This window comes from Carassius auratus, chromosome 27 (assembly GCF_003368295.1).
Source record: "Carassius auratus strain Wakin chromosome 27, ASM336829v1, whole genome shotgun sequence".
NCBI classification, from domain to species: Eukaryota; Metazoa; Chordata; class Actinopteri; order Cypriniformes; family Cyprinidae; genus Carassius; species Carassius auratus.
Genome location: NC_039269.1, coordinates 30,630,879 through 30,645,861, shown reverse-complemented (window position 1 = coordinate 30,645,861; position 14,983 = coordinate 30,630,879). Strand labels below are relative to the sequence as shown.

At 37.5% G+C, this 14,983-nt stretch overlaps 1 protein-coding gene across 1 annotated transcript in view; it reads left to right on the top strand.

The window, feature by feature from the left end:
- The window catches only part of ephb1 (EPH receptor B1), a 224,723-nt gene that overhangs the window by 124,112 nt on the left and 85,628 nt on the right, over window positions 1–14,983 (top strand). Inside the window, exon 4 of the mRNA XM_026207140.1 lies at window positions 14,177–14,332. Coding sequence (XP_026062925.1) covers window positions 14,177–14,332 — 156 coding nt within the window. The remainder of the gene's footprint in view (window positions 1–14,176; window positions 14,333–14,983) is intronic.

Below are 14,983 nucleotides of genomic sequence, written 5' to 3'. Positions count from 1 at the left end.
GACTCAGGTGTGTGTGTGTGTGTGTGTGTGTGTGTGTACTCACCTTCAAAGCTTGGCACAATGAAATATTCCGACATCCTTTCAAATATCAAAGAGAGAAAATCCTGCATACGGAGCTGCTCTGTTAATTAGATACTTCATTAAAGCTAGCAAGAAATTAACATTTATTTCCAAACAGATCTAAATTGGCCAGTTTTTGCATCGTTAATCAGTGCGAGTTTAAACAAACCTGAAATTAAAACTCAAAAAACGTCTTGTACATAGTTGTTATATAAATGATGTGTATATGTTTGTTTGTTTAGTTATTAGTTTAATCTAGAATTAAGCAGCGGTAATTAATATTGCTGATGAGTGCATCACAAGAAATATATTAGAGCGCAGCCTAACATTTAACATTTAATGGACGCATCAGAATGCCAACCTGATATTGATTTAAATAAACACATTCAGTAAATGTATGCCTCTGTTTATTTTATTTGTTTATTCTAGAGACATTTGTAAAGTAACTGACAGTCATGAATATTAATGATGGATATGCTGCAGAAAATATACTAGTCAAATGCTGTATTTACAAGTCCATGCGTCTGCTAATTTATTTGTTTGTTTACTTATGGATAAGATGTAAAGAATATCAGTGTTCAGTTTAGTTTGCAAAAAGTTGCACAAATGAGAAGTTTCTCTAGTATTTTTATTCAATAATTAAGTTCCTTTAATCATATGCATTTGTTTATCTATAAATTGCATAAATATGTATTTATTCATTTAAAATTAACAATAAAAGTTATGCTCATATAACATATTAAACCTTGTGTTTTGCACTATATGTATTTTATATATTAGACTTATACATTGTTGTATTTTATTATTATTAATAATTTTATTATTATTATTATTATTATTATTATTATTATTATTATTATTATTATTATTATTATTATTATTATTATTATTATTATTATTGTATGTTCAGAATAACACTAGCACATTGCCCAAGACAAATTTCCCTTCGGGGACAAATAAAGTTTATCCTTATCCTTAAACCAAATCATTCATTAAAGTTAATAAACAAACAAAATAATAAAATTAATAAATACATTTGTTCTGTTTTTACAGTGTTTTACAATAAACAGACTAGAAAATAAAGGTTTTATTTATTTTATTTTTTATTAAAAAAAAAACATTGTTTCTGGAAATATATGTAGGCCATATCTGTTTATTTGTTTGTTTATTCATTCTAGAGAGGAATAACCATCAATAATGACTACCAGTAACAAACATTTAGCAAAACACATACAGGGAAACATTCAACATCAACATCTTAGCATAAAAAAAGAGATGTTTGGTAAATAACCAGCAGGTTTGTGTGAAACAAACTGAAGGAACGTTTAAGATCTTGTTCTTTTATCACCGCCACAGAACGGCAGATTTACGTTTGTTTAGCTAGCATCTGCGAGTCACCCGTCCTCAGACAAACATCTCGACACACCCCAGTCTTCAGTAAAAACAACACGCACCCAGATGAATCAACTATGCGTGACAGCACAGCAGCATCAGATAGCGGCAGCAGAGTCAAAACAAATAAACTAATCCAGCGCCAAATACGACTGTAAAAAGTGTGCTGCTCAGACTAGCAGTTGCGCTTCTCTCGGGGATAAACGACAAACAGAATAAAGCTGTGTGAGTGAAGCGTGTCGCTCTTAGACTCTTGCTTTCATCACTTCCCCTTCATACACAATAAAAGCGCTCACGGGCGGTGCAGGTAATGAGGTGGGAGAGAGAGCGCATTTAGTTAGGCCGGGACAGACGTGAGCTTGCTTTATCTTATATTCAGACTCGCACCCCAATGTCTGTGCCAGCTCAAACACACACACAAACAGAAACAGAGCTTTCTATACAGAGCGAAGGCCTGTCAGTGCTGATATTTGCAAAGATAGGAAATCTTTTGGATCTCCACCGCCTCCAGCCCTGCTTTTGGAGCATTGTTCCTGAATTAGTTTGTAATTGAGGGTGTGGGGTTTTTCCACCCTTCCTTTGAAACACACAAATGCAGTGCTTGCTTTGTTTCTTGCAGTGTGCACACAGCTAAGATCACTCAGCAGTGAAGATGCTGTATTAGAGCTGCTATTTGTCTTTCTTTTATACAAGCAAACACATTCTTGTAGCAAAGTACATCCATCATTGTGTCCCTCAGTCATGATAGCCACTGAAAAAGGTAAAAGGTGCACGGTTGTTGTCATCTACACGCACACACGCACACACACACACACACACACACACACACACACACACACACACACACACACAATCTTTATTTTCAATCTAAATATATTCACCCAACAATATATATATATATATATATATATATATATATATATATATATATATATATATATATATATATATATATATAATATAGTATGATTGGAAATTTATTTTAGCTATTTTCATCTCATTTCATATATTACATATATTTAGCATATCTTTTTTTAAATGTATTAAGGGTGTTTATCTCTATGGGTAAGACTGTAATAAAATCGATATTAGTACATATTTATAAATCAAAAATTGTATATCATGCAGACCATTGGGGTTTGTATCATTTACATTAATGTTTACATACATGTTAGCATTAGCATGAATCCATGTTATTACTAGTCTCATACCGAATCTATTGACAGTTATTGTGTTGGGAGGGAAATGGGGTGATTCTTGAAGAAGTTCTATAAGTAATTTTAACCTAAAAAGCAATGGACACTAAGTACGCTAGGACTTTCGATAGTGTAGAAACAATATTGTAGAGTTCTTTTAAGTGCATATGTGTTTTAGTGCAGGAGTGAGATAGATGACAGGAATTTTAATTGTTAGAGACACAGACATTAACGGAAATGGAAGGGAAGGCCGTGCGTGAGCATCTTTCGTTAACTGTTATGGATTAATCGACCCTCCCTTGCAGTTAATGAGCTGCAGTGCTTAAAGAGAGACCAGCTCTTAGCAAGACAAAGCTAATAGCTGAGGCGAGTTTCATTACAGCCGGAGCAAGGTTTTTACCACCTCACATGCCAGAATGCTTCTTTTAAAATTCACAATGCCACTCTAAGTGTCTTATAATCACTTGAGCTCGTTTTGGTCAGGTAGGCTGGAAAGATAGGAGAGATCGATTGTATCGGTGAGCTGATTCTTGGGAAGAGAGTGGCCCTCTTTATTAAACCATTCTCGGTTAATTGCTACATTTCTTTTAGATTTATTTTTGCCCATTTTACCATTATATTGAATTTTATCAGGAAATTACACAAGTCAGAGTCAATTTAATTTTGAGAACAGGGTGAGAACAGGGTAACCAGATGACCTTGATAAAGATGTTGTAGTTTGCTGGTATGTTGGCGTTTTTATTATGTGTACAGTAATACTTAATTACAGGTGAGCCGAATTTAGATCCGGCCCTTTGTTTATGTATCCTTGTGAGTTCAGTGGAAGACCTAAGTCAAACATGTTAGTAACGTAAGGAGGCTTGTTTACACCCTGACATACAAAATGTAAATATAATACAGAATTGCGGATATAGGGCACTATTTTAACGATATAAGCGCATGATCTAAAGTGCAAGGCGCAAGTGCACTTCGGGCATTTTGAATGAACTTTTTCTAGTATATTGACAGGAAAAATAGTCTGTGCTCCTGGCGCATGGTCTAAAAGGGTTGTCCCTATTCTCTTAATGAGAAATGGGTGTGTTTTGGGGCAATAAATAAATTAGGCGCTATGGTGGATTCTCTATTTACACGGTGGAATTTTATGGCGCAGAGAGCAAACGGTTATTTCTATACATTCAATGACTATTCATTATGACATTTTATGTTTATGTAGCCTACATAATAATATTCTTTTACACTGTAATCCTTTAATTTGTAATATTTAGCATTTTTGTGTGCTGAGAACTGCGTCGGGCTGAAACTAGCAAGAACACTTGTGCCACACCTTGTGTGCATTTTCTACTAACGTGCTCTTTAAATAACAAAATATATATATATTATATATATATATATAATATTGCGCCATTGACTTTAGACTTTAAACCAGGTTTGAGTTTGGTCTATGGTACAGTCTATTTTCTGTTACTCAAAATAGCAATACGCCAACAATGCACCTGAACACACCGCTTTTTTTGACCAGCACCCCCATGGGCGCAAAAATGAGCGCAAATGCATTAAACGCCGTGGCGCTGGACGGGAAAATGCGAAGAGTGCCAGACTGAAACCAGCAAACACACCTGCACCGCACCTTGCGTCGCATTGCGCCGGGTGTATGTTAGGGCCCTAAGTCTGTAGCGATTGCATGTCATGGCTCATAAACACTGTCCCATCTGGTTACCCTAGGTGAGCATAATGGCTCAATCTATTGTAGCACATGCGCCAACCACTAAAGTACAGATCATTTTTCATCTATGATTTCTGTGTATATATCTTTGTTTTTGTGTATTTTAACCCTCATTTGACAAACATTAATGGAGCCAGACAGTTTTGTTTTGTAAAGCAACATGATTCTCTATCCAGTCTATTAGCTGCAGCATGAGCCTATGAGCCTAAGAGTAAGAGACTGTTTCTGGATGTTCTGGGTTCAAATGAAGCATAAGGACAACATTTCTTTCTTCTGGAAATGAAAGTGTTATCTTTATACTGTAAAGGCAGAGGTTTTACTGAGAGAAAAGATTATATCTTGAACCAATGAAAGCTGTCTTGCTGCTTTCTGTGTGTAAATGTTTTAGGTTAATAGTTTTATCGAACGATTGAAATGAATTGTTATTAGATAACACTGGTTGCTGAATGGAATAATCTGGGTTCAGTACATAACGTTGATTACCATAATTTGGACTCGTCCAAAGCTAAATAAATAAATAAGGCTATAATTCAGTACTTACAATGGAAAAGAATGAGCTTGATTTTTGGAAGATTTGAAAGTAAAGATTTGTTAATAAATATGAAGCTTATTTTATACACTTACATTCGTTATTCTGTACAAACCTGTGTAATCATAAGAGTGTGTTTAATACTTTTGAAATGCATGCATATATAGGTTCAAATACAGAGAGAGAGGAGTGATTTGGAGGGAGAGAGTTCATGTCAGAGGCTCTGTGTCGCACACTGCCAACTCTCAACTCTGCCAGAATACTAATATCTCGCTTGCTGTCCATCCTAATCTCAAAAATAAGTGGAAAATATAGAATAGAGAGATTTCGGTGACCGTGTCCGAGGATTTAGTCATCAAGAAGACTTTTTCAAGTGTGAAACTGTTAGTGCTTACTGTTAGTTAAGAGATGCTGGGAGAGGCCATTGAGTTGAGAGCTGTAGCGTCGTCGTGGCAACAGCCTGCTGAGGGCTGTCAGGTTTTCAATCAGGTCCTGTGAGTCACAACCCGAACGGTAAAAACACTCACATACACACTTCACACTCTGAGATACAAATGTCAATATCCTGCCGTTTATTTAAAGCTGCAGTAGGTAACTTTTGTAAAAATATATTTTTTTACATATTTGTTAAACATTATGTCATTATGTCCTGACAGTAGAATATGAGACAGATAATCTGTGAAAAAATCAAGCTCCTCTGGCTCCTCTCAGTGGTCCTATAGCCATTTGCAGAAATGCATCGCTCCCGCTCCCGGTAAGAAACAACCAATCAGAGCTGCAGTCCGTAACTTTGTTTGTGTTCAAAATGTAGAAAAATGTATATAATAAGCGAGTACACCATGAATCCATTTTCCAAACCGTGTTTTTAGCTTGTCCTGAATCACTAGGGTGCACCTATAATAAGTGTTTATATTCAGACTATTTTAGATTGCTTCGGCGGTACCGCGGCGGAGTAACCCAGTACCTTTGTGATTCTTCATAGACATAAATAGAGAGAAGAAGTTCCGGCTACGATGTTCTTCCGCAAGACGCAAGCAGTTCTGTTTATTAACCGCTAGAGCGTCAAAAGTTACCAACTGCACCTTTAAGTGTGACTTAATTGACATCAAATTTGTCACTAAAGAAGGCGTATACATTGGCATTTTTTTCTGGATATGCTTAAACTTAAAAAAGAAAATTAAGAACATAAATCTTGATATTTTCTCAGAAAACCAGATGGAAATTCAGAGAAAAGCTGTTGACTTTCCATATTTAATTTCAAATGTCATTTATAGCAAAACAAGATCTTCGCTTGAGTGCGTGTGTGGTTTTGAATGAATGGATGTTCACTTGTTTGCTCTTGTCAATTCATATAAAGCACGCTGCAGCCTAATGCTTTTACTTTCTGACAGATGAAATGGATGATTTAGACTCTGAGATTGTGGTTTGCGTATTTTCATCAGGGCATGTTAGGAAACAAATGAAGTGCATTAAATGACATGCATCTGCGTGACGATGACGGCTCTGGAGCAGAGCTTAGATTCCAAGAAAAGGGATTTTAAGACAGGCAGAGGTAATGACGGCTCCTCACATCTGATCACGCACACTCGCAGTAATCCATTCTCTCTGCCTCTGACGGTGAAACTCACTTTGGTCTGGTCAGCTCCATTCATCACTGTCACACTGTGCTAAGAAGGAAAATACACAAGAGTGGTCTCACACACACACACACACACACACACACACACACACATATATATAAATATACTAGCTTGCACTTTTGCACAAAGATGAGCAAAAATGCACTCTAAGGCTGTTTGTCTCTCTCACTCGCAGACATACATACAATGAGGCTCCTGTGTGAAAAGCTGACACAGATTAGTGTCTCTTAAAGGGCACTGTTACGTCCAAGCCTCAGAGTCAGCAGAGGTTATGACCTTTGACCCTGAGTGTGTCTGATGACAGGCCCTGTCTCTAATGAGCAACAGACTGAGGTAATGAGTGCAAGTCAGAAACACAGAAGAATACACACAGACACACACACATGGTAGACAGACAGACAGACAGACAGACAGACAGACAGACAGACAGACAGACAGACAGACAGACAGATAGATAGATAGATAGATAGATAGATAGATAGATAGATAGATAGATAGATAGATAGATAGAATGTGCAGAAGCATGGCACCTAAACTGTTAAGCGGTGTTAAGCGTTATGCAAACACACAGTCACATGATGTGCCGCCTACCAATGGAAGCACAGACAATGTAGTTCACAAGGCGATATAGTATAGCGACCTCGAACGATGTAATCGCTGTTGGTGTGAACGGCCTTTTTGCCTTCAACAGCGGTCTTTCTACCTTTCTCTATCTGCTCCATCTGATAGCTGCAGATTTAATTTAGCTTATCTTCCCTCCCTCTTTATGGCTGCATATATGCAGATCATGATTTTCATTAACATTACAGATGAAGAATTTCCCGCAAGGCTAAACGTTCTGCCTGTGGATGTGACTCAGTTTGTAAAGTGCTTTTGTTGTGAGATATTTGAGATTCCTTCAACCGAAGTTAATCAAAAAAGGTTGTGGAAAAGGCCATGATGTTCTTTGCCCTCTCCGACCTCACACCCCCCATTACATGAATATGCAAACTCATGTAGCTTATTTCCTTTAGAATTCATTTCCATTTTCAATTACGGTGTATGAAGTGCAGTCTCACGCTTTTAATAACGTACGTGCGCGAGAGCAGAATGGCTGAACTATAATCTAGACATAGCAGTTGTATTGCTTTTTACTTACACGCGCTGTAAGGCAAGATAAAACTCAAACGGTTTTCGTTGAACTTTGAATTGGACTCATTAAAACATCACTTAAAGAAAAAAAGAGGGTTGTTTTCTGTGAGGCTGAGATCAGAGGGTTTTGGTTTGGTTTGTTTGTTTGTTGTTTGTGAGAGGCTAGTGAAATTTGTGTGGGAATCGCTGGGTGATGAAGCTAACACGATGGACTCTGACTAAGTGGCTGTCTCAGCTTCAGACGACTCGCCTACGAACCGTTCTTGGGTTCTCTGATGCATATTTCACACAAAAATGGCAAGAGCTTTCGCAAAGCATCAGGGAATGATCAGTTATGCGAGTTTGATGCAGATTTTGGCAAATAGGTTGCAGGTAATCTGTTCAGTGCCTGATTAGAAATCTTGCATAATCACTTTTTGATGTATGTTTTCAGAATGAAATTATAGTTTAAAAGACATTAAAGATCTTATGCAGTAGAAGGTATAGATAGAACAATTAAATATTACTCATCACTTTTAATTGTTGTAGCTGGTGTTTTTTTTATCGCACTCAAAAAACAAAAATACAGAACATTTCTGCCATTTCTGAAAAGTTCTTACATCTTTAAAAACTGTTCAGTTTCTGACAATGTATATATTTGCTTATCTATAAAGGTAGAAGTTAAATTTTTGGGTAAAAAAAACCCATCCGATTATGGCTAATATTTTATACAAGTACTATTTTTTATACATAAATGTAAGAAAGCTCTACACCAAACACACAAAATAATAAATAATATCAATTAAAAATACTAAATTAAAATATTCAATAATTTTAAAATCTATTATAGCAAAAATTAAATATATAAAAAATAGAAAATTAAAATATATAATATCCAATAGTTACTGACATAAAAAACACACACCAAAACGTATACATACAAATAAATCATGCATGGCTATTGAAAGACATATTTAAAGGGATAATTCAACCAAAAATCAACATTTTGTCATAATTGACTCATCACTTAAGTCATCACATAAAACCTGTTTGACTTTATTTCTTGTGTGGAACACAGAATAAGAATTTCAATTCATTTGATTTTTTTGTCCATTAAATGGAAGTCAGTGGTCGCCAAAACAGATTAGTTACCAACACTTTTGAAAATAACTTCTTTTGTTTTCAACAGAACAAAGAAACTAATACAGGTTTGGAACAAATTGTCCCATTAAGAGTTTTGATTGACATTTACTCTCATATCAAGAAGATATCCTTTGCTAGGTAGATGCTTTGCTTTTGTAAGAAATCAAATTGCGCTTGATTGTTTAACATATCGTTCTTTCTGTCAAAGTGGGTGATTCGTAACAGCTATGGAAATCAGCTCCATACTGCTATAGTCCAAAGCCTGGCTACACGAGAGTACATATAAACATGCTCAATCGAAAACCTGCTCTATTGACTGATGTTTCAGCAGCCATGCATGAGCGATGTTTCTTTTCCCTGCTCACTGTAATGGCTTTATTGCTCTTTTGAGGAATAAACGCCCGTTCCTCCCAGCCCGGCCTGAATGAGTCCGCCTGCGAGCTGGGCTTTGTGCCAGCTGATCTCAGCTTTCAGCAACATGGCTTCTCTCGCCACGGCTGAGACTGAACAGGAAAGCTGGCTGGATTTTTCTCTTTCTGTGTCTACTTTGATAGAATGCTGCGGAGAGACATCCCCACGCTAATTAATGCGCTTAACGCTAGAGCCACGTGCTCCTCATGTGCAAGGTCAATTAGAAAAAGTTGGTAGCGTTAATGCCAAATTAACACCCAGTCCCACTGCACAATCTGGGAGCTTTTTTTTCGATCTTTTGTTGTTCGTTGATTTTTTTTCATGCCTCGTTCCCTCGTTTCTTGTCCTCGGTTCCTTTCCGTCATCGTTTCTTGCCGAGTTGACCCTTGTAGCGCCTGGGACCGAAAGAAAGGGACCCGAATTAATTTATGTCATGCTGAACAGGCGCGAGATAATTAGCGGAAAATGTCGCAGCGAGAATAGCATTTTGCAGTGTCAGAAAGCCAGTGGACATATAGGTTGGTGTGGGAGTGTGTTTTATTTATGTGTGTGTGCTTTAAGAATGTGCTCCAAAGGCATAAAGATGCATTTTTAACTGTATTTGCACACGCACACTCTCTCACATTGACTGTGAGCCATTCACAGTAGCTGATTCAGCTCTAGACGCTCCATATTAAACAGTAGCTTAAACTGTAAACAGCAGCCTGAGGGACGATACACAGTCTCACACCATTACATTCATACAACACATTTACTGTGGATGTTATTTATTTATTTACTCTTTACTGCCACTTTAATTTTTAGTTTTAGTCAAAAATAATTTCTGTATTTTCTATCTATCTATCTATCTATCTATCTATCTATCTATCTATCTATCTATCTATCTATCTATCTATCTTTCTATCTGTCCGTCCGTCCGTCCATCCATCCATCCATCCATCCATCCATCCAACCTTCCATCCACCCATCCATCCATCCAACCAACCAACCAACCTTCCATCTGTCTTTGTTATGTTAAATTCTAATTCTAATTTGTTTGCAGTTTTAATTTTAATTTATACAAAATAATATAGATTTGTAATATTAGCCACAACCTAAAAACTTCACCAACTCTAAACCTTAACAGCTTACATAAACAACTCAATTTAACTAAACAAACGTAAACAACACAAGCTTGTGTTTTGGCCTTAGTTGCTGTTAGAGGAGAGTAAAGGAGCTTGGGAGATTTATTTGTGCATTACAAAGTGATGTGTTTGTACAGTATGAAGATGTTTGTGATTATGTCAGGTAAAACAAGTTAGGTCTCTATGCAATGTAAACTGTTAACAGTCTATGAAAGATGTGAGATGTCATAACTCAAGTTGTTGTGAAGCTGTTGGTATGCGTCTGGATGTGTTGACTGCCTGATTGGTGTGGTTGATTTTCTGGAATCAATCTCATGGTTGTCTCCTCAGGCTTCGCCTACAGCTACAGAGATGGAGGTCTTCTCAGATAAACCACAGCAGAAGCCTGAAGCCATGCGCTGGGCTGTTGTGTGTGTTGTGTTTGAGCACTCGCCCTCAGGGGGTGTCTGTCAGCTACAGGTATTTTACAGCAGATGTTGGTCCACTTTCAGCATTCCAGAGTCTGCCAGTTTGACGGTTCAGCAAACACAATAATCTACTACTTAGCACAAAATGAACGCTATTGTAAAAATGAGGCCTCGTACGTCTAAATTGAAAACCTGTCTCATGTTCTGGTAAAATATTACTACAGAAAATAATTTCAAACACACGTCACACTTTTACAGTTGAAATTACATTCATGTACTTCCCTATTCTGTAGTATTCAGAAAGCATTCTTGAGCATCAGATCAGCATATTAAAATGATTTCTGAAGGATCATGTGTCACGAAAGACTGGACTAATCATGCTGAATATATATCTTTGCTGATACGTCATATGTATTGATACTTAATTTTGAAAATAATAATAGTTCACATTAGTTAATAATTAAAAGTGTGTTTTCTTTTGGTTTGGTATGATCGCTCCATTGACTTCCATTGTAAGTGTTTTACTGTAAATGTGCTTTTGTTTTGTTTTATAGACTAAGTGACGCAGTTTAATTTGGGATATTTGTTTTTCTGGCGTGAGGATCCACGTGCAGGAGTTTCCCGTCTGTTGTTTTGGCGAGTGTGAGTGGGCCGCAGGTGTCAGAGGTCGTGGCTGCGGTTCTGGTTGTCGTGGTGACAAGCAGTGCTTGTTTCGTAACTGTGAGAATGTGGCATTGTGCGGGATGAGTGAGGCAGTGGAGTGTGATTGTGTGTGTGTGTGTGTGTCATATGGGCCGGGTCAGAAGCTGTCCGTCAAACTCCCACACCTTCACACATTCTGCTGTTTGTGTGTGTGTGTGTGTGTGTGTGTGTGTGTGTGTGACAGAGCTCTGCACCAAATGTTCCTCTGATGTCTCTAATCACTTTGTTATTTTCTTTTATTTTCTTTTCCTAATTCTTTACTTTTGCCTCCTTTCCTCTTCCTCTTCTATCCTTTCCTTTCCTTTCCTTTCCTTTCCTTTCCTTTCCTTTCCTCTTAATTTCTTCTCCCTCTTTCTCTTCCCTCATTTTCTTTCTTCTTCTTCATCTTCTTCTTTCCTTTCCTTTCCTCTTCCATTTTCCTCTTCCTCTTCTTTCCTTTCCAATTCATCTTCCTTTATTTTTTTCTTCTTCATCTACCTTCCTTTCCTCTTCCTCTTCCTCTTCTTCCTTTCCTTTCCTTTCCTCTTCCAATTTCCTCTTCCTCTTCTTTCGTTTCCAATTCATCTTCCTTCATTTTTTCGTTTTCATCTACCTTCCTTTCATCTTCCTCTTCTTCCTTTCCTTTCCTCTTCCAATTTCCTCTTCCTCTTCATCTTCTTTCATTTCCAATTCATCTTCCTTCATTTTTTCGTCTTCATCTACCTTCCTTTCCTCTTCCTCTTCTTCCTTTCCTTTCCTTTCCGTTCCTTTGATTCTCTTCTTCTCTCCCTATATGTCTAATCTCCTCTCCGCCCCTTATTTATTAAATGACTAAATGAATAAGTCCGCGGGTGAGTAGATGGATAGATAAAAGAACAGAGTAACAAAGTGGACCCGACCCTGTAAACTTTTAATGAGCTGTATAGCATCTAATTAATTTTTTCAAAGGCTGCGGATATTCGGCAACAGAGGTTTGATTTCACACATGGCGCAGGTCACACTCCTTCATATGGATGGAGGTGGGGGGGATGAATTATCCTGTCCTCTCTCATTAAAGGAGAGACACACTCCCTCGCTCTCTCCCACCTCCATTTATTAATCTCTGCCATACCTTCATTCATCTATCTTTATATGTAAATTGATAAGTGCAGCAATCACACCCACATCTTAAATTCCCCATATAGCTCTTGTTTGCCCGGTAATTCATATTCATGAACTTGATGCATATGCATGGCATGCAAATATCAGAGCTAAGGTCCATCCAGGTCCGTCTTGACCCAAAACATCCCTTCTGTCACCGGAATAATGGCAGTTAATCAAGGTATTAACAGTTTAAGATTACACTGATCTAGTGCTGACAATAAATATTTCCTGGTTGAGAATGCAAGAAACGTTGTCCAACGATCTCAATGTTACACTAAAGGGAAACGAAAAGTTTTAGCTATAAGGGGATGTATTATGCACACGTTTGGATTTTTTGTAGAAATGCTCTCTAGATTGTTCTAAAACTCTTAAATGTACAGTAGCAAAACAATTTGATTAATTGTAAACAACAGTTTGGTGCAAGAAACCTTGAGTAACCTTAAAAAATTGACTTCAGAGCCAAACAATAGTGTGGAATATGACTCATTTAGGATCAATATGAATGTTCCTCTATTTTCTTCATCGGTGTCAGCAGCAGAACGCTGTGTTTCATCAGTTCATGAGATCACATCGGAGAAACACAGAGTCCTGATCTCTGCGGTCATGCAGCTGAACCAGCAGAAAGTGTCCGTCTTGTATAGCTGCAGAATTAATGATAAACGAGAACAGGAATCGCCTCAGCAATTTATTCAGAGAGATAAACCCAGGATGGAAAAGTGAGCTGAATTTATTCACCACCTTCTGCTGTAATTCAGAATCTATGAACGGAAAGACCAGCGTGACCCTAATATTACACCCTCATTGGGTGCTGATGTGCTCATTCTTATTCTTCGTACTTAAATAGCTAGCTAAAAACTTAGCATGTAATACCATTTGGTTCAAATTCTAAGTGGGCCTGTTTAAACAAAACTGGAGATGAAGGGCAGTGAAATGGACTGGAAGTCTAGAGATTAGTTTCTTATTATCATTTTTGTGTGTTTGTGTGTGTTGTTGTGTCATGTCCGAGATGTCTACATAGAAAACACAAATGCTAAACGCGCTTTGTATGCACACGTCCCCCTAGACTCTGTAAACCGGGGGAAAAACAGCTTGTGTCTCCAAATCCAATCAGAAAACACTCTTTGCCATTTTCTTTGCGTTTGCTGACATAAAGTTGATTGACGTATCTTGGGAGCACCTTTGCTCCATTTCATTTCTCTCGAAACAGGCCTCAAAAACAGGAAATGTCTCACCTTGCCGAACACGAGAACAAAAACAAGTTTTACTCTCATGAACAAAGTTTTTTTTTTTTTCCTGAAGTAAACTGACACCGACTCTTTCAGACACAATGTTAGCAAGGCATTGCAAAACAATAGAGTCATGTATCACACGGTTAAAGAGGAGCATCATGGGTTTCTCACACCTGAAGCTTATAATGTTGTTCCAATAGTCACCATGTTAAGGAAAGATGTTCCGCTCTTGTCCAGATCGATTAAACACAATGTCGCCAAGAAAGTGTAATATTTCCAACTATTCCAGATGAAAATGGTTTCCAAATTGTGATTTTGAAGATATTTGTTTGAAGCCATGAGGTGTAATTCAAGAGGTTAACAGAATGCTTTCTCTCTCTCTTTTAAGCTTGTCCTCCAGGAACGTTCAAGTCCAGTCAAGGGACGGGTTTGTGTCTTCAGTGTCCACCCAACAGCAGGTCCACATCTGAAGCGGCCACTATCTGCGTCTGCAGGAACGGCTACTACAGAGCAGACGGAGAGCAGCCAGACATGCCCTGCACCAGTGAGTCATTATAATCATCATCTTCATATTAGTGTTATTGTCATTATCATCAGCATTAAACCGAAGCGGTCAGGTCATAACATCGATTCAGAAGCAGTTTGAGAGCACAGGTCTGCACCAGCAGTAAGTTGTGAACCAGACCGAGCCTGCTAATAAGATCTTATGGGCTGACCTGACCAGACACGTCATGCCCATTCAAGCAGTTGCATAGTTAGTTGCATTATTTATATTTACATATATGTTTTTCTTACAGCATGTGTCTCTTTATTCACATTCAGAAGTAAACCATTCTGTTTTTGAGCGTTTTTTTTTTTTTTTTTTGTTTCATATGAAACAAATTTAATCCATTACTAAGAAGTAGTGAGGCTTACAAGACTGCTTTTTACACACACACACACATTTAGCTAAAGCACTGCAATTAACATTACAGTTCTCATGTGTAATTTGAGCAATGGTTTTCCCAAATCTTCAGTCAGAAATTCAGCGCTGCAGAGAAAGTTTATTCTTGGACGCCTGCATTAATAGGTTTTTTCGTTTCCAAAAAATTTGAACATGCTGAACTATCTTCTCTCTCCAAATTAATTTTAAAATATGTATGCAGACCACATTATTGGATCATAATAATGTCACAGTCCTCACTTTATTTTATTT